Source organism: Mustela putorius, unplaced genomic scaffold (assembly GCF_011764305.1).
Source record: "Mustela putorius furo isolate JIRA1106 unplaced genomic scaffold, ASM1176430v1.1 tig00000695_pilon_pilon_pilon, whole genome shotgun sequence".
NCBI classification, from domain to species: Eukaryota; Metazoa; Chordata; class Mammalia; order Carnivora; family Mustelidae; genus Mustela; species Mustela putorius.
In genome coordinates, this window is record NW_025421447.1 from 7,954,371 (window position 1) to 7,974,750 (window position 20,380).

At 53.2% G+C, this 20,380-nt stretch overlaps 1 protein-coding gene across 5 annotated transcripts in view; it reads right to left on the bottom strand.

The window, feature by feature from the left end:
* The window catches only part of PIK3R6 (phosphoinositide-3-kinase regulatory subunit 6), a 49,101-nt gene that overhangs the window by 15,195 nt on the left and 13,526 nt on the right, over window positions 1-20,380 (bottom strand). For all 5 annotated transcript variants that reach the window (XR_001180799.2, XR_006607667.1, XM_045083369.1 and 2 more), the window contains exons 2-13: window positions 18,885-18,986; window positions 11,057-11,140; window positions 10,546-10,637; window positions 9,788-9,856; window positions 8,831-8,963; window positions 8,461-8,530; window positions 7,268-7,451; window positions 4,026-4,191; window positions 3,277-3,363; window positions 1,852-2,275; window positions 1,432-1,510; window positions 540-662 (exon numbers count right to left, since the gene is read on the bottom strand). Coding sequence is in view for 3 of the 5 variants with exons in the window: in XM_045083368.1 (XP_044939303.1) it covers window positions 540-662; window positions 1,432-1,510; window positions 1,852-2,275; window positions 3,277-3,363; window positions 4,026-4,191; window positions 7,268-7,451; window positions 8,461-8,530; window positions 8,831-8,963; window positions 9,788-9,856; window positions 10,546-10,637; window positions 11,057-11,140; window positions 18,885-18,986 (1,613 nt within the window). In the remaining 2 variants the exon portion in view is untranslated. The remainder of the gene's footprint in view (window positions 1-539; window positions 663-1,431; window positions 1,511-1,851; window positions 2,276-3,276; window positions 3,364-4,025; window positions 4,192-7,267; window positions 7,452-8,460; window positions 8,531-8,830; window positions 8,964-9,787; window positions 9,857-10,545; window positions 10,638-11,056; window positions 11,141-18,884; window positions 18,987-20,380) is intronic.

The following is a 20,380-nucleotide window of genomic DNA, read 5'->3' on the forward strand; positions in this document are numbered from 1 at the left end:
CCGCCCCGCCCAGGAAGGCTGAGGGTACAGCCTGGTTTTGTGGCCAAGAGGATACGCTCTGGTTCCAAGCAGGACTCTACCTCTCTCTCATCTTACCACTTTGGACAAAGTTACTTAATTTCTTTGCACCCCGGAAGCTTGATCTGTACAATGGGGACATGGCAACGTTAGCACCCACCCGTAAGAGTGCCTGTACTTGGTAGGGCTGCTGAGTGTCGAGCCCGTGGGAGCTCTCAGGAAGCAGGGGCTCTTACAATCACAGAAAAACCGTCCCACGAACCTCAGAAGAGAAGGGACAAATCGGCCTATACACTTATGGGAGAATGTTCTGCTGCATATTTTCCCCAGTGTCCCCCCACCCCCAAGCAGGTGCCTGCTAAGAGCTCCAGCATGAGCTGGTTAGGGCTCCTCTCTTGTGCTCCCTTCCAGCCTCATCCCACCCTAGGGGACCCCAGGGCTGACTCTTGAGGCCGAGAGCCAAGGGTGGTATCTGAAAACGGGCCCCTCCCACCTCCCCCCTACCCTCACGTCTCCCCTACCATTTCTGCCAGCTTGTGGATGGCCGGGCAGAGTGTGTTGACTGTGTTCTGGTACCACGGGTCTGCGCGGCCCAGGAATGCCGCCAGCTCTTGGAGCTCCGAATGTCTGCTTGTCGCCGGCTCCTGGGGACAGGAGGACAGGGCAGATCCATCAGGCATGGTCTCCTGGCACTTTCTTCCCAGCCAGAGGGTCCCCTAGACAAACTGACCAATCACTGAACCTCTTGGTTCTCTCTCAGTTTCTCTGCCATGTGAAGACGATTGGGTTTTACTCTCCCGTGAAGCTGGGATACCCTGGACGGAGGGTCACTTGCCAAGGACACTGAAAAATGACCATGAGCCTTGGAAGTGGAGAGACAAGGACTGCTTTGAATTTAATGCTCCCCGAAAAGCAAACAGAGTGGGACAGCAGAAATGCAACGATGCAAGGGTAAGCTTGTCCCCTACCCCCCAATAAATCAGGGGGCTCCCACTGCCTGAAATTTCCTTTTATGTGACCCCAAGGAAGTGTGCTGTGTGTGTGCCTGCATATGTGTGTGTGTGTGTGTGTGTGTGTGTGTGTGTATGTGAGAGAGAGAGAGAGAGAGAGATGGTCCCTGTTTGAACAGACGCTTCCAATGAATTCCATTAGAAAAGCCAAACAAAATTCAGCAATGGGCAGGCTGCCCCCAGGAGGGCACATTCAGCCTCCAGGGCCAGGGTCTGGGGATCCTGGGACATAGAGCTGCCCTGGAAGGGCACTCCTGGCCCCGCATCCTAAGGAAGGACGGTCCTAGCCCCTGGAGTCAGGGATGTGGTTGCTTGGCCCCTAAGCCAGACCCCTGCTGTGGACAGCCCCTCGGTCCTCCCCCACATCCCCCCTCCCCTGCCCCGCCCTGCCCTGCCCTGCCACCTCAGGCGCCAGCACAGGGATGTAGTAGAGCTGCAGGCTGAGTCTGGGGGTCAGGCAGAACTTCTGGGTCTCCCGTTTCCTGGCAAGGGGCAGCAGAGCACAGGGGTAAGGGCAGGTGCTGTGGCTTTAGATAATTCCACGTCCTGGTTCTGATCGTTAGTCTAGACGGTCGGGGGAGGTGGGGGGTGGGCACCCAATCTCCCTGAGCCGGCGTTCTCAGCTATAGAATACATACAGTAATGTCTATCTCAGGGGCGGGGGGCAGTGGCGAGGATTACAGAGCTCATGGCACAGAGCCGAGCCAGTGAGTGTGGTGCTGGGTGATGGCGGAGTCTGACCGCACCCTTGCTGCATCCTGGCCAGGCCCTCCCACCCTGTCCCCAGCTGTCCCCCCACCAGCCCCCCGCCACAGGGCCCTACCTGAGGCTGTGGTAGGCCTGGGCCAGGCGTCCCAGCATCCTGTCGTCCCCCAGGACCAGCACCCTGGCCGTGTGAAGCCGGGAGACCCCCGGCAGCATCCCCCCATCTCCGCTGGGCAGGCCTGTCCTGCGGTGTAGTCCCTGGGGCCCGTCCCAGCACGCAGGCATCAAGATGTCGGCGGGCCACACCCGCTTCTTGATGCCTCCTTTGCGCTGCAGCCCAGCACGCTCCATCTCAGGGCTGCCGGGGACAGGCAGCTCATCAGCACCCATGGGCAGGTCCCGCTCAATGCCACTGTCAGTGGACAGCATGGACGCCCGGGCCAGCTCCCGGTCTGGCCAGAGGCCCTGCAGATCCAAGGCCTCCAAGTCGGCACTGAGGCGCAACTGGGATCGCGGGCGCAGGAAGAGGACCAGCTCCTTCCCTGGGATGCAGAGAACATGGGGACCATCAGGGCAGAGAAGTTACGGGAGGCTGGCAGGGCCTCACCCCAGGAAGGCCTGTGGTTCCAGGTTTCTCAAACACCATTCAGCCCAATAGAAGCCCCATGAAGGAACAAAGGTTCTGTGGCCAACAAAGATGGAGAACCCTGAATATTCCTGCCACCTGTAGTTGAGTTCCATTAGTAAACATGTTAAAGGCTCTGAGAAGTCCTGCAGTAAAGAAGTCATCTTCACTCAGTAACTCTCATTTAGCGGACCCTGGGATCTTCTTTATCATATCCACTCCCTGGCTTCCTCCCATCCTCCCCCGGTCTGTAGCTGCCCCTGGGACATAGAGAACAGGCCGTACCTGCTCCAGGAAAGACTTCTAGGCTTTTCTAACCTACTTCCATTTTACTATCCATGAGAAAACTGAGTCAGCCTAGCGTGACCCAGCACATGAAAGGAAGTGCCAGGACTCGGACCCAGTTCATTAGCTCAGGACTTCCCGGCATGATCCACACCCTTGTGCCCCCACCGCCCTGCCTGGATGGAGAAGGGCTGGGGACAGCTGCATGGGAACACCAGTGTGGACAGAAGTGTCAGGCAGGCGGGTCTCTTTGGAAGGGCCTCCAGCTGCGGGAACGGTAACTTCTTTTGTGTCACTGTCATTGTGTCCCTTCTTAGGGACATTCATTGTTGGGGTCAGCATGGCCTGCAGCAATTCCTAATCCCAGGAGGCCAGCAGCTAATGCACTGAGCTATTCTGACATGGAGAAAATGGGTCCTTCCGCATATGCAGAACAACTCAGGCACTAAGGAGCACACACGTGGACACACACAGAATGCGGACACACACACAGACATGCAGACACAGTACACACAGTCACAGGTGGACACAGACCCGTGAAGACAGTTTCACATGCACACACACACACACACACACACACACCCCTCTTTCCAGCCAGCTCCCCGCCAGCCAGGTGGGAGGCATGGGACTCACAGAGCTGCTCTTCGTCGGTCCACAGGTGGAAGGAGATATGGGGGCTGGGCAGAGGGATGCTTGGCTGTGGGTCCTGCAGGGGATCACCTGAAAGCAGGAGGAGGGCTGTGGCATTCCCCTCTGCCCTCCCCGCTCCAGCTCCTGTAAGGCCCAGAGGGGGTGCAGAGACCATCTCTCCCACATGGTCCAGCCCAGGCTTCCTCTCTGTCCCATCAGCTCACCCAAGGCCCAACAGCGCACCTGTCCCCTCACTGCCCAAGGCTGTTTGAGCGCCCCTCCCCCGCTTCCTCCAAACTTCCTGGCTCGACCTTAAGGACATTTCACAGACCAGCTCAGTGTCTTTCGGGACCTTTCCTCCCATGGTGGGTCCCCTCCTGCTAACCCCAAGCCAGAAGTACAGCCTGGCCAGGACGCCTTTCCTGCTGCTGTGTTTCTGTAACACAGCCTGGGTCTGATTCTTAAGAGCTGGGTGATGTTGGGCGACATCTTTCAGCCTCTTTCTAACTCAGGCTTCTGGTCTGTAAAACGAGGGGCACAGTAATTTCTATCTCAGAATTTTACTCTGAGGATTAATCCATGCAATATTCAAATATATGCCAGGTGCCTCCGAACAGCAGCTGGGCCACGTTCTCAGCCCCCAACTTCCAAGTCCCCAGGCTCCCACCCGCCTCAGCCCCGCTGAGGGCTGGCAGGTGCACCGCTGCTCTCTGGCGCCCCCCTGCGGGCCCTCGCTGCCCCCGCCTGCTTACCGCAGCAGCGTCCCCTGGCGGCCGCCGCCGGCCCCAGCAGCCAGCCGTAGATCTCCTCCAGCCTCTCCAGGTGTCCCTCCCGGCTCGGGTTGGGTTCGCTGGCCATCTGCTCCACGGCGGCCACCACGGCGTGGAAATAGCACTCCAGGGCGCGGCGAGGGCAGGCCTGCCGGGGAGGGGCGCCAGAGCCTGGGTCCCGGCCCAGCACCCACCCACCCACCCCAGCTCTGAAGTTGCCTGAAGCTGCTTACACCTGCGGGTCCCTCCTGTCCCTCACACCGAGGCTCCCTGCAAAGTCTGGACCCCAGAAGGGCAGGGATCGCCGTCCTGTATGCAAACTCCGGGAAGGCAGAACTTTGGTCACAGCTGCACCCAGGGCCCCTAGAACATTTTCAACCACAGAGTAGTTGCTCAAGAAAACAGTTGCTGATTATTCCCTGGACTTCTGTCATTCCTGCGCTATCCTGACATACCGTGCTGATATTTACTTGCCATTTGTCTTCCAATCAGCTCATTCTTTTTGGTTTTAAAATGACTTCAGAGGGACAATTTATGTTGCTGCTCTATCTGTATAAAAAGGCTAGTGGCTGAGCATATCCTGCAATAAGTAAGATGAATATTAACAATCACAAGGCACTATTATTAAATTCTAGCCAGGTACTGAGGCCTGCCAAGCTTTAGAGCTTGGAGCTTGTCTGCTTTCTCTCTCCTTCTAAAAGATTCATTATTTATTTTAGAGCAAGAGCTCATGCATGAGTACTGGGGAGAGGGGGTGAAAACCGTAAGCAGACGTGGGGCTCCCACCAGGGGCTCACTTCAGGGCATTGTGGGGTTCAATCTCACAACCCTGAGCTCGTGACTCGAGCTAAAGCCAAGGGTCAGACGTTAACCAAACCAAGATCTGGGTCTTAACCAACTGCACCGCCCAGGCACCCCTGCTGCCTTCTCTCTTTAAAAGAGGGAAGTTAGTGTTAAAGAAGTTAGGGGTAAAGCACCAAGCTGAGCCCTTCTCCTTAATGGAAATTAATGGAACCAGGTTTTGGAAGCCTCTCTCTGTGCATTCCATGTTCTCAAGCATGGCTGCTTCCTGCTTCCTTTAGTATACATGGCATCTGTTCTACCAGCTCATTTGCTCTCTGATTCCATCTTCTATACTCTCCCTCTCTTCCACTCTGCTTTGGCTACACAGGTCTCCTTATTGTTCCTCAAACACGCCAGACATGCTTACACCCCAGGGCCTTTGCACTTGCTGTTCCCGATGCTTGCACATTCTCTGCAATATCCACATGGCTTGCTCTTTCACTTCCTTTAGGACTTGACTCAAAAGTCACCTGACAAGGAGACTTCCCTGATCACACGATATAAAATTTCAGCCCCTCCTCCCAATTTCACATCCTTCTTTGCACATTTCCCCCCTTCGCTGTTATTTATCATACTGTACATTTTATTGATTATCACACACACAGAAAAAGAAAGAGATACACTACGATATAAACTCCTGGAGGACAGGAATTTTTATCTGGATCCCAGCATCTAGAAGGAACACAGCCTGGCATGTCGTGAGTGCTCAGTAAATATTTAATGTATTTATAAATTAAGCACCAAGATGAAATGGACCCTGAGGGTTTTTCCAACTCGGATTCATATGTTCCTCTAATTGCATTATTTGTTTGTTCTGCAAACATTTATTGGAGTCCCAGCTGGTCAGAATGACGTGCTCTCCCTTAATCGGGAAGCCACGACCCTCCCTGGCAGACCTCTAGCCCAGAACGGAGGTGGGCCTGCCTGTGTCTTTGTTAGAACCTCACATCCTCTAAGCCAGGAGACGAGCTCCTTCAGTGGCGGGGGGGCTGAGGGAAGACAGCCAGAGGATATAATCGAGGACACTTGCTCAGAGGGTCTTATGGGCCATTGTAATGACTCTGGCTAGGACACCGTGTGATGTGATAAATGCACGTGACTACTTAGATCCCCCACTTTCAGGACTGAGACACACCCGAGTCCTGCTGCTGGGAGTGATGACAGCTGTCCACGATGAGCTGACCTCTTGCCAAAGTTGGCCTCCGCTGAAGAAAGCCACCTCCAAGCTCACACCCAGCTCCCGAGGACAGTCCACTCCCAATAACTAGCAGATGGGGAAGGAAGAAAAAGGTCTGGTCCCTCATGGTAATTCAGGACAACTCTGATTCCTACAGAAACAGCTGTGGGCAAACTCCTTCTGGGGCTCAGGAGATTGAAGACAAGAGGGACCGCTGACCCTGAGGAGATGCGGCTGTTCTCCAGTCCCACTGCTGATTTGGCGAGATCTCGCCCCCAAAGCTGTGTCTCTAGGCCCCTTGCTTGGCCTCATCCGCACATTGCTCCGGAAATCCCTGACACCCGCCTTTGCAAAGCAACACCTGGTTCCTGTTCCCCTGACCCCACGGTGCGGGACACACGGCCCCAGGTGGCACCGATCCCCTCAAAGATGTCCTGTACCTGCTACAGCCCATGGCCAGAGCACCTCTAACCTACTGGAGCCTTGGCTGTGCATAGCCGCCCAGGCTGAGTCAGGCAGAGAAATTAGGATGCAAGCGGGTGAGTGTGAGAAAGGAACGAAATGCCCCGGACAGGAGCAGGGGGCAAGTTAAATAACTAGCAGTGCGCTCAGAGGTGAGAATATGGGCAGCCATCAGGGCTACATATTTTCCAGGGAAAACACTCTGATGCGGTGTATTTCCAGTGGGATGGGGGAAATCGGCATTATGTAAGCGCACACATCCATGAGGTATATAAAAACCATATACAGAGTTTGGGAGCTCCTTTTATTAAAAAGGAGCGGTGGGGGAGCGGGGCTGGGAAGTGGCAGAACATAGGTCTGATGTCGGAGATCTGGGTTCAAATCCTGACTCAGCCCGTTTGTATCTGTGTGACCACGGGCAGGTCAGCAACCTCTCTGGGCCCGTTTGGATCCTTCTACCCATTTCACAACGTTAAGATGGGATACCCATGAAGCGCTTAGCGCGGTGCCCGGGACACAGCATTCACTCCACGGCAGCTACGAGGATGAGTGCTAACAGTTTGATTCAGGAAACAGACCGCAGTGTTCACTGCTAGTATGTCTGGGCAGACGGGCCTGCGGGATTTTTGTTCCCTCTTCTGACTTACGTGCATTCTCCCCCCCCCATCACATTCCGTGAGTGTGTCCCCCTTTTTACAGGAGAATCGGGAGGGTGAGTGGGAGTGCCGGTGTGGGCCATTACCTTCAGCTTGCTCTGCAGGGTGCTGGTGTGGCAGGCGTCCCCGAGCGCCGCCTGCAGGGCATGGGAGACCACATGCCGCATGCAGACCTCTGGGGTCTGCTGCACCTGCGCCGCCTCGATCTCCAGCAGCAGGGCGCTGCACACGGAGGGAGATACCAGCTCCGGATCCACGAAGAGGAACACTCTGAGAGCAGAGACGGCAGGGGGCGCCGGTGAGGGTAACCCCCAGGAGGAGAGCCCCCGGAAGGGCACCGTCAGAGCCTCGCATCCCCCAGGTGTTTTGTTTCTCCAAACACAGGAGCCTGGAGTTTGAAAGTTGAGGTGGGGGGATGGCAACAGGGAGCGGTGGGGACTGGGGCAGATCAGAGCAGGCAGGAGCAGCTACCCCCTGCTGGGGTGGTGAGGGGGGAGAGGGCTAGGTTAGTCTCATGTCCAGGTAAGCCCCAACCGAAATGCTGCTCCCTCCCCTAGCTCCGTGGCCCACTGATGACATCACCCTCCAGGAGGGACCCTAAATCCTTCCTGCCCAAAGGCACTCTGGACCCTGAGTGCACCCCATCTCCTCCCATCACCTGATCATACCCAAAAAACTAGCCTCCTGCACCTGCTCCCCTTCCTGGATACCAGCTCCTCTGGGTCCCTCCAGCTCCCTGCACCCCAATCTGCCCCTTCCGGAGCTAGTTCAGTAGTAGCACCTGCAGGGCAGGAGGCAAGGCACCCCCACTCCATCAGCCCCTCTTTCCAACACGACAAGCAGACATTTGCTCAATCTTGTATAAAGGGCCGGGCACACACAGACCAGTGCCCCAGATTCCACAGTGTGCTTGTGGCCTGAGCTGTAAATACCCCAGGGCTGTCTCTGGCTGCCTGGCTGGTTGATGCTGCATCACCGCCAAGGATGGGGTGGGACAACAGAACTCCAGAGTGGCTCAGTGTCCATGTCACCTTCTGCATGGGAGCAGGATGGCTCAGAAGCCAGCCCAAGAAGAAAGACCTACCCTGCTTCTGGGGAGTCCCCAGAGAAGCCAGGCCCCGTACACCCTTGACAATTCACCCCCCGGCTGGACACATGGCATGGACGGGAAGCTCTGCTGGGGTTCGTCCCCACCCCTCCCAGTCCCCCTCAGTGAGCAGTCACGGAGTCCCAACACCTAGAGGGCACAGAAGGTAACAGCCTTCCTGGGGCCACTCACCTCTCCTGGTAGGGGTACAGCTCACTCGTCAGGTTCTGCTCGGCAATGACCAGCCTTTGGTACAGCGTCCCTGCAAAGCAGACCACCTCAGCCAGCAAGCCCCTGGTCCCTGGCCCTCCTTCCTCACTTCCACAGGAGGTGCTGGGACTTCAGAGCTCCAGGGACCTCAGACAGAAAGCAAGACCATGACACGCTACTGCTGGGTCTGAACTGGGGCAGCGCTTTCCTGAGGTAACCTTTACCTGAGACAGCTCTTACTTGAGACAGCTTTTACCTGGGACAGCGCTTACCTGGGACAGCTCTTACCTGAGATGGATTTTACCTGGGACAGATTTTACCTGGAACAGCGCTTACTGGGGACAGCTCTTACCTGGGACAGCAGTCTCTGTTTTCAGCCTTATGGCACAATCCAAGGCTACCGTGCAGTAGGGGGCGGGCAGGGTTAGCAACCTCGTGCAAAAGTTGTAGGTTCTCCGGTAGAGCTCTTCTGTGATGCCGGTGGCCTGGGTAGGAGGGAGGAGTCAGGTGCCTGGAGCCCTAGGACAGAAGGCTCTGAACGGGGCAGGAGAGTGGGATGGAGAGGAGGAAGGACGGGTCTGACAGCCAGAGCTGGGCTCACACCTCCCTCCCAAACGTACATCCCCAGCGTCTTCTCCCAGCACCCGTGACACACCTCCCGACACCCTGCTCTAATTCACTGTGGCGGGAACCCATCTCCTGTTCTGCTAGCAAATCCACCCCCCTCAGCGCCCTTTTCCTCATTCCTGCAGAGCTCCAGGCTCCAAGCTTGGCTGTCCCGCGGGCACGATGCTCACAGCGCAGTGCCCGGGGGCTCCCCTTCTCCACCCACACCCTAGGCTCCTGCCCTGCTGGAGCCCAGCCCCATCCTGCCCCTGGATTCCAGCAGCCCCTGAACTGCTCATCACGCCCCTCATCCCCCTCGCTGCCCACTCCCACCCCCGGCACTATACACAGCTCCTGGTTCCCGTTCTCAAGACGATTTCTCCACGGCTTGTCTATCCTCTGTGCGGGGTCAGCGATGGCCCCCAGCGCACAGAGGAGCAATCCCGAGGACCTCCTTCTGACATTCAAGGCTCTCATGCATTCTACACACCGCCTCCCCCCGCTTCCCCCACTTCTGCCCCAGGACACCCCTCCGTGTATTAGGGCGAGGGCACAGCTGGAGTGGAGAAGCCAGTTTAGGGCAGGCAGTCCAAGAGTTCTAGGCCCGCCCACGCAGAGACAGGCATCCTCTGAGGGAGAAGACAGTGTCTGGCCCTGGTGCTCATGGGGTTCCACGATGCCCCCACCCTCCGCTCTAGCTCACCTTAGTGAGCACGTACAGCAGAGTATGCAGCAAGGGAATGATGACATGCCGGAGGTCTTCACTTACTGCCTAGAAAACAGGAGACCGCGGGGCCTTTACTGGGCTGGGGCTCGAGGGGGCGCTCACCACCTCCTAGCAGGGCACAGGTTGGGTGGGGGTAGGTGTGGGCAGGAGATGGGGTAGAAAGCAAGCATCCCACCACGCCAAGGGGAGGGAAAAGAGCATGGCCTGCCCCAGCAAGGAAGGGGTGGGGTGGGGAGGGAGCATGGGGGTGGAGAGGGCTGGGAGAGCCTGGGGGGTGGGCGGCATCCACTCAGGGTAGGAGCTGGTGCCGAGCAGCAGGCCAGTCCCCGGACCGTGGAGGTGCCCTGAGAGCAGCATCTCCCAAATGGATACGACACAGAGCATGGGGGAGGGGATCCTTTTGGGGAGGTACAAGAACAATTTTGAAACATTTTTAATAGGTATGCATTTATGTTTATCCGCGTTTCCTGTTCCCACAAGTGGGGATTTTCCATGTGTGGCCATGGTACAGAACTTCTTTCTGAAATACGCTAAGTCACGTGAAACCGTGGAAGTCTGCCCTTCAAGAAGTAGAGGAGGGAGACAGAGCTGCTGAAAATCACGCAGGAGGTCCACAAAGGACCAGAGTTGGGGGGAGGGTGGATGCAGCAGTGATGGGACTGAGGCCCCACCTGGCTTGACCTCTCTCCCTCCTCCCCACCCCCCACCCACCTCTCCGAAGCCCAAGAACCCACCTTTTCCAGCTCTCTGAGCAGAATACGGACCAGCACCGGACTCTTCCCGGGATCTCTCTCGACCTTCTTGTGCAGGGACCATCTCCACATGCCTGGCCAGGACAGAGGGGACCCCAGCACATGCAGGCGGGGCATGGGGGCTCTTAGAGGGGATCCCCCTGAGCTGGAACTGGAGCCCTTGGAGCCCCATGCTGTGACTGTGACTGGCTACAGAACTGACCCCTCAGCTGGGTGCCTGGCTCTGGTGACATAGTGGGGAGGGCTTGTCACACGTGGAGGATTTCTGCTCCACTGCCTGTCAAGGACAGTGCATTCTTGGGGTGGAAAGGCAGGGATGTGGGACATGAGTGGGCCAGAGTGTGCGCGTGGCCTATGGGCTGGCAATGTTTAGACCTCAGCACCTGGGGCCACGTGTCTGGAGGTCGTGCAGGTCAAGAGGAATTTTGCTCACATGGGGAGCTGGGGAGGTGGCTGAGAAGGAGTGGGACAGAGGCTGCCTGCTGGCTCTTACCTTGGTTGCTCTGCAGGGCTGGGGCCTGAGGGCTGAGTTCCCGGAGAACGGCTTGCACGCTCCGCTGGAGGTCCAGCTCCGCATCTGGGCAGCAGGGATGGGTGGGGGGAGCACTGGGGCCAGGAGCTTTGGAGCTCAGCGACCCCAGCCTCACCCTCGCCCCCATGTCTGCTCTCCCTGAGACCATCGTTCACCCCTTCTTTAAGCCCCAAGAGGTGCCCCAAAGTGATCAACTTAGAGCAGGCAGCCAGCACACAGCTCTCCAATAAGCCTTTCCATCAGCACCTCCCTGTTCTCTGTAAAACCCACGTTCCCCAAAGCACCGTGGGTATTCCACTGGTGGCTCACAGGGCTGTTTTAGGGATACTCATGCTGTCCTAAAACCTGAATAATTAGGCACTTATCTTTATCTGTTCAAAAAAATATGTGTTCCTAAATTTCAAGTCAATTTCATGTCAGATCAAGGATGGGACAGGAAAGGACAGACTGTCTCCTCATCAAACTGAACTCAGGCTTTGCTAAGCCAACTTCCCCTCCAGACCCCAGCCCTGGCCCGGTTCTATCCCTCCCCTATCCCGCTGGCCTGGCCCAGCTTGAGCAGAACACTGTTAGCCAAATCTAGATGCCCCAAGTCTCCTCGGACTGATTTCCCACCTGCCCCACCCTCTTGCAGTCCATGGGCTTGTAACTCCCCTGGTGTCTTTGTGTGATCTGGAGTCGAGCCCCATCTCTGTCCCGTGGTGTGTTTGTCTTGAATGAAGTCTCCTTTGCCACTGGAACCAGTGTCACGAGATCGTTCTTTCTTCAGCTGTGGTCCAATGGCATGCCAAAGCGTGAGCGTGGTACAAGAATGAGCCACTGACATCCGGGAAGCATGGGAGTGGTGGGGAGGCCCCTGGCCCATCTCCCACTGCAGGAAGAGGTTAGCTGGCCAGGGTGGGGGGCGGGGGGCTTGGGGCTGGGCACCTGCAGCCCATCGCCTGGTGCGGGGCCACACTTCTGGCCACTGTGACACTCCTCCTCCAAGACTTGCATCCTTGAGGCACCTGACTTGGGCTCAGGGCTCCCCAACCACACTGCTGAGCCTTTCTTGGCCACAGCTGTGTCGAATGCATTTCCACGAGCAACTCAACTCTTTCTCCTTCCCTCAGAGCTGGACACCTGTCAGCGCCCTCTCCGTAGCCTGCCCCTGGGCTGTGTCCCCACCTCAATCCCTGCGTGGCCACCCCATCATGAGGTCTGCTTCTCGGAGACTCCAGACTAAAAACAGGAAGCATGAGAGACACTTCCCACACCATAAATTCCTCTTTTTGACTGGCTCTCATCAAGCGTCTGTCTTCCTTCACGAGCAAGTGTGCCTTTGGTTGTCAGAGAACACCAACCACACGCCTCAGGGGTTCCTCTTTTGTTGGGTTGTCAGGAAACTGACAAAGTGGGGGCCCAGCCTCAAAAACCAGCTCATCTCCAGGGACAGGGACGTTTCCTCTCTGCTCCTCTTTGGGGCTCTTGCTTTATGTTCTACGAAACCTGTATCATAATTGTCTCACACTCCTTTGGAGGATGCAGATAGAGATCACATGTTTTAAACAATCAGCAGGTAGAATGTGTTCAGCCAAGGCGCTGGTGCTCAGAGACCGACCCTTCTGGGGTTCTGGCGTGTACTCGGCTAAGCTGGCCAGGGCTCCCCTGCTTCTCGAAAACCCCCCACCTTTCTCCTGCCACTCACTTGGTCCCCTTGGAACTCATCAAAGTCTGTTTCTGAGTCTCCCAGAGGCTGAGAGTGGGAGGCTCTCACAGCTCAAGTTTCTCCCCCGGCCACACTGCTGGGCCGTGCATCACCCCCCACCCTTCCGTGCCCCCCGCCCCCCTGGCAAGGAAATCATGAAGCCTGGCATGAAGGCTGGTCACAAGCTGCCTTTTTACCTACCTGTGTCCACCTTACATGGAGATTTATTTATTTTTTATTTTATTTATTTTGACATAGAGAGATCACAAGTAGGCAGAGAGGCAGGCAGAGAGGGTAGGGGGAAGCAGGCTCCCCACTGAGCAGAGAGCCTGATTCGGGGCTCAATCCCAGGACCTTGGGATCATGACCTGAGCCGGAGGCAGAGGCTTTAACCCACTGAGCCACCCAGGCGCCCCAACCTTACACGGAGATTTAATGAGTTAATGCAGGCAGAGTTTTTAAGACATTGTTATGTCTACTTTCTTCTTTCCTCCTTCCTTCCTTCTGTCTCCCTCCATCCCCAGCCGCCTCTCCATGGACAGCACAGACTTCAAACTATGATAGCCATCATCTCCTCCCTGCCCCTCACTAGAAGGGCAGCCAAGCCTTTGTCTTCTGAGCCCTGGGTTCTCCTGCCTTGCACAGGGAGTCAAGCTTTTATGTTTCAGAGAAAAATAGAGAAGTTGCCAATAGCCCCAGGAGACAGCCTCACATAAAGTATGTTTTCGAAAGTCTGGGCGGCCGGAACAAGCGCTCAGGCTTTGGTCCACATCTGGCCTGCAGACGTGTTTTGTTTGGGCTTGTAGAGTGTCTTGGAAAAAAAAAAAATCAAATCAGCTGCCAACATGTACAAATCAGGAGATTTTGCATGAAAGTTTGGGTTTCTGGCATCCCTGGAAAGTCTGTTGACACCAGGCATGCATTCTTCGCACATGTTGCAACCGACGGGGCCGGGAAGGGGCTGCCCCCTTGAGACGGGGCCCAGCTACCCCAATTCTTCATAGCGGCCCCCTCTCCTTGTCTGGCTCATCGACACCCTGTACCTGGCCCCTTGAGTTTGAGACCCCTGGCTCTGGGACTGAGAAAACCAAGCTGGATTGTCTCAAAGGATAGGGATGAAGGCTGCTGCTTGTAGCTACTGAGGACAGTGGCAACCCGAGGTGGGAGGCTGTGAGAGCACACGTTTATGGGGACCCAGGGAACGAGAAAGACTGGAGCTGGCTGGGACACAGCCTAGGGGGGTGGCAGAGAGCTCAGACGGAGGCAGGTGAGCACTATACTCTGTGCTAGAGGGCCATAGCTGTGGTCTCCTGGGTTACCTTTGCCAGCGCATAAGAATGTCTCCAAAGGAACCCTCTCTCTCCCTATGGATGGTGCATACCTGGCCAACCTGTTTGGGGACAGGGGTGTGGCAGCTACAGTGAATTGAAGACACAGCCTCTTCTCATCATGAAGACTTTGTAACCCCTGGGCTTACGAGATCACGAACAGGCGGGAGGCAGCCCAGGCAAGTGACCCTGGAATTTGTACTGACCTTGGAAAATGAGAGCTTGAAGCTGGATTTGATCTGATTAAGCAAACGAAAGAAACGGGATATTTCTTGTGCCACAAGCAGCTCAGGGTTATTTGTATATGACATGCATGTCTAACATTTCTCTTGACTCAGAACAGCCAATAATAAAGGCCATTCATAATTATTACCTTCCCCTCCACCCAGGAATGTGGGATATTACTATTAGGCATCATGTTACTATTAATATCTAACATTTAAATTGCACGTAAAAGGCGTACACTCAGAGAGTCTTACGGAAGTGTGATAAGACAATGTGAGGTGTTCAACAAAACCGAGTTCATGTTTGTTCTGGGTCGCCAGGAAGACTACATTTCCCAGAATCCCCTGCAGCTAGATGGACGCCATCCTGTCCAGTGGAATGTGGTGGACACAAGGTATGACATAAAATCCTCTGCACTGGGGCGCCTGGGTGGCTCCATGGGTTAAGGATCTGCCTCCGGCTCGGGTCATGATCCCAGGGTCTAGGGATCGAGCCCCACCTCGGGCTTCCTGCTCAGTGGGGAGTCTGCTTCTCCCTCTCCCTCTGCAGCTCCCCTTGCTTATGCTCGCTCTCTCTCACTCTCTCAAATAAATACATAAGACTTAAAAAAAAATCCTCTGTATTATCCTCCACCTCTCTCTTCCTATTCCTTGGCGACTTTGGAAGACGTGTTGGTGGAGATGGTGCCACGAGAGGGAAGGAGTCTCATCCCTGAAGGACTGGAGCCTGGCCTGGATGGTGATGTGAGACGTAAGCATTGGTTGTGCTAACCCACCAACATTGGGCTCACGGGTATACCAGCTAGCCTTTCTGACAGACCCTCGGACGCACAGATAATTTTCTGGAATCTCATCTCACTGGCTTCTGAGCAGAGCCCTGGGAGCTTAGTAGGGCAATACAGTTCTCCTTGCTCTGATTTGTAGATTCCAAGTCAAGAGCTCTTTGTCTTGTGCCGTATTGTCTCTCGGAACACAGAGGTCAGGCCCAGAAGGACCTCGGAGGCTCTCGTCCCATTTGACAGCTGGACAAATAAGGCTGGCATCTGTGCGAGGGCACAGAGCTGTTGGAAGAGAGCTGTCCCTTTGGCGGATGCTCTTCCTCTAAAGCCCCACTCTTATATGTCCCCTTATAGTCACCTGCTTACCCGGAAAAGGGAGAACAACATTATGTTTATCTATGTGTATCTGGGCTTTGAATACCAAAAGCCAATGCCCCAGATAAAGGTGCCTGGACAAAGAGTCGCAGCTCTAAAGGCAGTTCAAGGTCCATTCTTCAACTTCAGGCCATTTGAAGCTATAGCAGCACATGGCCATTCCGGCTCTGCGTTGCCCTGTGGTCCCAGACAGAATCAGATTTCTCCCAAACGTCCTTGTAGGATGCTTGCCTTTTCCCTTCTTCCCAATCTTGGCTTCACAGAAGAACCACCTGGAGAGCTTTAAAAAAACACTAACATACAGCCTTTTGTTCTGTGGAAACTAGCTTAAATCAGATCTCTGAGAGTAGGGACTAATAATTTCTTTTTTAATAGTTCCCCAGGACACTCGAACAGATAGTTAGGGTAGGAATTACTGTCTTAGCTCTTAAGCTGAGAGCTCTGGACAATTGAGCTGTTAGTCAAGGAAGGAGTCAGGTGCCAAGATGCTCAGAGTTCACAGAGGCCGATTATCCCTGCATAAAGGATGAAGGTCACAGGGTCAGAATGGCTCCTTCCTGGCTTCATGGTGACAGGAGGAGATTCAAAAAACATAACGGGAGGAAGTTTCATTTTTATTATTGCTGTATTTCACTTGTTTTGCAAGACGTATACATTTCTTCAGAAACGTGACCCTGGGAACTAGGCAGCAGACACCATGGCTCTAACTCTCTTGGGGTCCAGCCATGACATGAATAAAATCTTCTAAGATTTTTCTAAGCAGACCTGTCTTTGTTGTCTTGAAGTCACCCCATACCTACTTGTCATGGTTTTTTATGTGTCACCTCGACTGGGCCACAGGACACCCAGATATTTGGTCAAACATTCTTCTGGGTATCTCTGGGAGGGTGTTTTTGAATGAATTTTTTAAATCACTAGACTGAGTTGACAGACTGTTCTCCCTAATGTGGGTGGGCCTCATCTAATCAGTAGAAGACCTGCACAGAACAAAAGGCTGACTTGCCCCGTCTCCAAGTAATAGGGAATTCTTTCTGCTAGACTGCTTTCCAGCTAGGACATTGGATTTTTCCTTGCCTTTGGACTGGAACTATACCATAGGCTCTCCTGGGTCTCTAGCTTGCCAACTGCAGGCCTTGGGGCTTGTCAGCCTTCATAATAATGTGAGCAAATTCCCCAAGACAAATCATTCTGCACATGGTTGTGCAGTAGGACGCCCTTCCTAACATACCCACAGAGGCCCAAGGCATCGGGATGGAGAAGGCTGGTGGAACAATCAAACTAAGTATTTCCTCAGCTTTTTTTTTTTTTTTAAAGATTTTTATTATTTATTTGACAGACAGAGATCACAAGTAGGCAGAGAGAGAGGAGGAAGCAGGCTCCCCGCTGAGCAGAGAGCCCGATGTGGGCCTCAATCCCAGGACCCTGAGATCATTACCTGAGCCCAAGGCAGAGGCTTTAACCCACTGAGCCACCCAGGCGCCCTTTCCTCAGCCTTCTTTAGCCAACGAGTGGAACTGGGGCACGGGTAGATGTGTCCATCCAGATGCAAGGGTTATAGGGACACTCGGGTCACTTGGTACCCACAAAATTACTACCAAAGAGGTTGTAATTTCCAAGGGATGCTCCCCTCAAACTGGAGTACTGGAAAGTATTGCCCTTTTCTGCTCTCCGGATATCAGCCATCCGAGTCAGCTCCCCTCCCTGGGATGGAAATGGCAAATACCAACAAACACTTTCTGGACCATTCTTTTCTCAAATCACTATAAAATCACTAACCCCAGGGCCCATTTCCTCATGTCAGCTGAGCCATAAAACAACTGAGAGGAACACGGTTGGTTTGTGTTTGTGTTCTGACTCAGACTTGGGACTCCCGAGCTCTGTAGAGATGGATGTCACTGGGTACATTGGTTCCCTGGTTTTCAGAGGGTGAACTTTCTCTGACCTTGATATATTGACCATCTGGACCTCCCGGACTGCCCTTCCAACCAGGGCCAAGGACTTGTCTGGGAATCCCCTGGTCTCAGCCTCTCAGCTGGTCACTGAAATCTGGGCTCAGCACCCAGACACACCATCAACCAGAGTAATGTTGCTCACAGTTTTCTTCCATCCCATGCCCGATCACCCTTGCCCTCATGTGGAACAAAAGCTCAGATTTGCAGGGATGGAAAAATAACTACAGCTTTGGTGCCTGTGCCACACTGCTCTTTTGTATCCCTTAAAAAAATAATTTTTCAGGTGCCCCTCATCTTGACTCTAGAATGACAGAACCCTTTAGGGCTCTAAGAAGGTGGAAAAGGTTATAAACATTTTTAATTTGGGAACACAGCCCATAGAACTGCAGTTCTGACCATGAAACACCCCCCCCCCTTCAGAGCTCCCAGGGCAAGCATCAGAATTTTGGGATGTTTCCTTCTGCCCATCTGATGTGGGAGGGGGTCACCTGTCGTATGTCTATGTCTATGCAGTAGTGGGTGTGTGTGTGTGTGTGTGTGTGTGTGTGTGTGTGTGTAAAGGACACATGTCTGAGAGATGGTAACAACCCAGTAGCTGCACCTGCCTTGGACATGCCCTCCCCTTCCCTGGATCAGGGTCTTTAAGGGCATCAGAGTCTATGTCTCATGAGGAGTGCTGTGGGATTTCCTGGGTGACCGTTGGTGATACACATCTCGAGGGAAGGGTCATCTCTCCTTGTGTCCCAGGTTGATAAGGCATGAAGAGTCTGGGGTTGGGAATGAGCTAGACCTTGGTTCTGATGGTGGTTCTGCCACTTACCAGCTGTGTGGCTTGCACAAATTACCTAACTTGAGCCTCCATTTCCCCTTCAGTGAAACGAGCAAGATTACATTGATACTGTACCTCACGGATCCTTCTGATGAATGCACAAGACAGCTCTCAGTGAAATCATTCAGGGCATAGCGCTGGACTGAGACTGCTAGGGTCAAACCCTGGTTTGACTATATGGTATCTGTAGGTGGCCTTGGGAGCAGTACCTCTCCCCTCTGGGTCTCACTTTCTCCTTCTGCAAAACGGGGTCGATGATAACATCTATCTCATGGGGTCTTTACGAAGACTCAGTGAGATACTATTTGTCAAGTGTTTTTATCACTACTTGACAGATTATAAGCACTACAGAGGTTTTTGTTAAGTAAATACAAACATGTGGTGATAGATCTTGGCCCTCATTGTCATTATCCCCAGTGTCCAAGCAGCTGGGTCTCATACAGGTGTGTGGCTGTCCACTCCTCAAGATGTTCTCGCATTTGGGCAGCTGAGCTTGGGGTCTGGGTGAAGGTGAAGGTGGTCCTCCCAACCCTGGGGGCCTTCTCACCTGCAAGGGAGGCCTTCCCCACGACGAAACCAGGCTTGTGAGACCCCGCTGCCCCCAGTCATACTGACCTGAGCTCTCCATGGGAGGCTGGGGTGTGAGTAAGAAGAATGTGGTCGTCTCAGGCAGCAGAATGGAAAGTAAAGTGGTTGTTTTTCCGCAGAGAGGTGGTTCTGCAAAATAAGAAGCAGTTAGCTAAGTGGTAGGAAGGTATAGAAAGTGTATTTGGGGGAGCAGAGAGGCTCCGAGGGGACTTAGACTCCTAACATTTTGGAGGAATTCTTCTATGGTGCTGGCTGTGTGCTGGGTACTCTTCTAAACATTTTAAAACAATCGAATTTTTAATATTCATATTAACTGTATAAGGTAGGTACTATCTTCTACAGATGGGGAAATTGAAGCACGGAGAGGTTAAATAATGATTCAAGGTCAAAGAGATGGCAAGTAAAGGAATGAGCACCGAACTCAGACTATCTGGCTCTCAAATGTCATGACCCCTGGCTGCCCCACCGTGACCCCAGTCAGGGGAACCCCCCCCAAAGCCTGCTCCCCAGAGCAATAAACTCCAAAACTGAAAAGCAGAACTCTGACCAAATCCAAGAATAAATGAATAAAGATGCACCTGAGAAAGCTAATTCAGAGAGAGAGAAAAAAATAAGAAAATATCAGGAATGGTAAGTGTCATATATACTCAATGGAATAAAATATAATGTACTCTGAGTAACTGTAACCTATTGATAATCATATAAACAAATCATATAAATGAGCATTAAAATGTGATAGGCCATTGACAATGATTAGAAAAGATAACACAATGCATGCCACATATGTACATATATGATATGTAATATGTTTATTTGTAGCAAAAAAAAAAAAAAAAAGAACCTGTATCTCACACATGGTTTTCTAGGGAAATAAAAATGACACAAAAGGCTCCATTGAATTAGGAAAACTGCTTTTGTTAGTGATCAATGAAGAAACAAAGAGAGCCATCAAAGAATTAGCTCTTAAAAAGTAATATATGTCAGGGCACCTAGGAGGCTCAGTTGGTTAAGTGCCCCACTCCTGGTTTCAGCTCAGGTCATGATCTCAGGGTATGACATGGAGTCCTGCATCAGGCTCTGTGCTTGGTGTGGAGCCTGCTTGAGATTCTCTCTCTCCTTCTGCCTCTTCCCCACTGGTACACATGGTCTAAAATAAATAAATAAATCTCTTAAAAAAAAAACAGTTGATATATGTCTCAGATGGTTCCTCTGATAAGTTCTCTCAAACCAGTAATGAAAAATGTTAAGCTATTTCAACTATTCAAAGCATAAAGAAGGAGAGATTCTCTGAAAAAGCCAACTTAGCCTTGATAGCAAAATCTAATAAAGATAGTTTAAAAATATAGATGAATCACTCCCCACCCACCACGACAGCTGTTTAAAAAAGAAAGCGACAGCAAGGGTTGGCAAGGATATGGAAACATTAGACCTGGTGTGTTGCTAGTTGGAATTCAAGATGGTGCAGCTGTGGTGGAAAAAGAGTATAGTGATTCCTCATAAAGTTAAACACAGATTTACCACAG